Genomic DNA, 2332 nt, shown 5'->3' on the forward strand with positions numbered 1-2332 from the left:
AAATAGTATAAATGTGAATCATTACCTTTAGATGTTCTTGCTTCTTTATTTCATGTTAAATTCTTTTATGCCTTAAATTGTCTAACCCTATTCATGTAGTAGTGTTGAGGCAAAGTTCAAATAAAAATGTGTACACATTGATTTCATCTATCCTGACCCCTTGGTTAGATGCCATAGTGGGTGCATTTTCTTTGCTGGCATTTTGATTCTCTGAATTTTGGTTTTATCATTATTTTACCACTATATCTTTTGATTCTAGGGAGACTGCAGGATTTTAGCAAAAAATGGAGAACCTCACTATCATCACAGAATTCTTCCTCATGGATATCTCAAGTTCCCGGGAGTTTCAAGTCTTACAAGGTCTGCTGTTCTTAGTGATCTATCTGGGAGCACTGGCTGGAAATCTTATGACAATTATAGTCATTGTGACAGACCCACATCTTCACTTCCCAATGTATTTCTTCATAGGCAATTTATCTTTCATAGATCTTTGCTCTATTTCAGTTAGTGTTCCCAAATCCATTGTGAATTCCCTGACAGGTAAAAAATCAATCTCACTCACTGAATGTGCTGCTCAGATTTTCCTGAATATTTTATTGACGGCTATAGAGCTTGCTTTTCTTGTGGTGATGTCATATGACCGCTATGTTGCCATCTGTCATCCCCTGCACTATGGACTCATTGTCACCCCACAAATGTGTGCACAGGCAGCAGGGGGCTCTTGGGCCACTGGGCTGCTCTATTCCACCATCCATACAGTCACCATGTTCAGGCTTCACTTCACAAAATCCAATGAGATCCATCAATATTTCTGTGAAGTACCTCAAATTTTCAGGATATCATCTTCAGATGTTCAGTTTTCTGAATCTGTGCTCCTAGCTGTAAGTGCTGGCATAGTGCTAATATGTTTTGCCTTCATGCTTATGTCATATATTAAAATATTTTCAAATGTACTTAAGATCCGCTCTGTGGAAGCTCGTAACAAAGCCTTATCAACCTGTACCCCACAGCTGGCAATTCTATTTTTGTTTGTCATTTCTGTGGTAGTTGCTGCCTTAGGTCCTATTGCAAATAAAGCATCTCTTAAAAATCTTCTGACAGCCGTGTTCTACAACATGCTGCCCCCATTTCTAAATCCCCTCATCTATAGTCTGCGGAACATGGAGATTAACAGTGCTCTAGGCAGAATGTACAGAAGACACTGTGAGTTCCCAAGAAGGGTTTTAATGATTAAAATACTTTAATATAAGGAAATAATAACTAAGTTTCATTTATATTTGCTTTATATTCTTAAATTTGAATCTCTCCCTGTAAAATATCTAGTACTTAGTTCTGTGTTTTTTTTTTTTTCTTGTATATGTGATCATCAACTATGTATTTCTGTCTTTGTTTTTCAAAAGAAACAGATATAGAAACAAAAAAACAGTTGCCATAACAGTCAAATCTAACTCATGGATACTCTATGTGTATCAGAGTAGAAGTGTAATTTAGTGCCTCAGAAATAGATTACTGGGAATTTCTTCTCAGTCGCCTGTGGGTGGGCAGAGACCACCAGAATTTTTTTTTTTTTAAGTTTGTACTCCCAAAGGATTCCTAATTCTTAATCAATGTGTCATTAAGTGAACTGTTTCTAAAACATAGTCTCCATGCTTTTTAATTTTAAGGTACCCAAAAGCATGATTACATTTTTTCTGCTTCCATATATGCTTAATATTCCCTCATTCACTGTATATTAATTTTCATGTATCTTCCAAAACTTATTAATATCAATTGCTGACTACTCTTCCGTTGCTTCATCACTGGCTTCATAACTTTTGTTTTCCTTTATAATTTTTTGATAAGATTTATCTTGTAGTAGAAGTCAATTTAAGATATTAAGTTGATATATGATATAAATACTGTTGCATTTCAAATGAAAAGACAAATTCATCTTGAACACATGAAAATAACATGGTGTCATTTCAATAATTAAATGTCACAGAAGCTCAGTTCCTACTGCTGGAACTTCTAGAAAATTTAAACTCTAATTTATCTGTAAGTTAATCTTTTTCTAGTCAAGTATTGAGGATAATTATACAGAATTTGACCTAGAACAAATAAATATATATGAAGTTTGCAAAGTGATATGGTCATAAGTGATATTACAGTTTTTTTTTTTTTTTTTTTTAACTAGTTTCATGGATTAGAATCAACTTAGTATGAACTAATTTCTTCTGTTGCTTGACCGTCTTGTTTAGGAATGGATTCATGTGCTATGTTATTCTATTCTCAACAAATCAGAATATATATATATATATATATATATATATATATATATATATATATACTTCTT

General features: G+C 33.4%; 1 protein-coding gene across 1 annotated transcript; it reads left to right on the plus strand.

Moving 5' to 3' along the window:
- The first annotated feature begins 284 nt into the window (after window positions 1-284).
- On the plus strand, window positions 285-1244 carry LOC103212938 (olfactory receptor 14I1-like). Its single transcript, XM_007958850.1, has one exon. The coding sequence runs from the start codon at window positions 285-287 to the stop codon at window positions 1242-1244; it is 960 nt and encodes a 319-aa protein (XP_007957041.1).
- Window positions 1245-2332: the final 1088 nt, after the last annotated feature.

Source organism: Orycteropus afer, unplaced genomic scaffold (genome assembly GCF_000298275.1).
Source record: "Orycteropus afer afer isolate SDZICR_OR568_19922 unplaced genomic scaffold, OryAfe1.0 scaffold01167, whole genome shotgun sequence".
NCBI lineage: Eukaryota > Metazoa > Chordata > Mammalia > Tubulidentata > Orycteropodidae > Orycteropus > Orycteropus afer.

Bases quoted from the DNA above. Each gene is read 5' to 3' on its own strand.
- LOC103212938 (XM_007958850.1), top strand. From the start codon at position 285: ATGGAGAACCTCACTATCATCACAGAATTCTTCCTCATGGATATCTCA.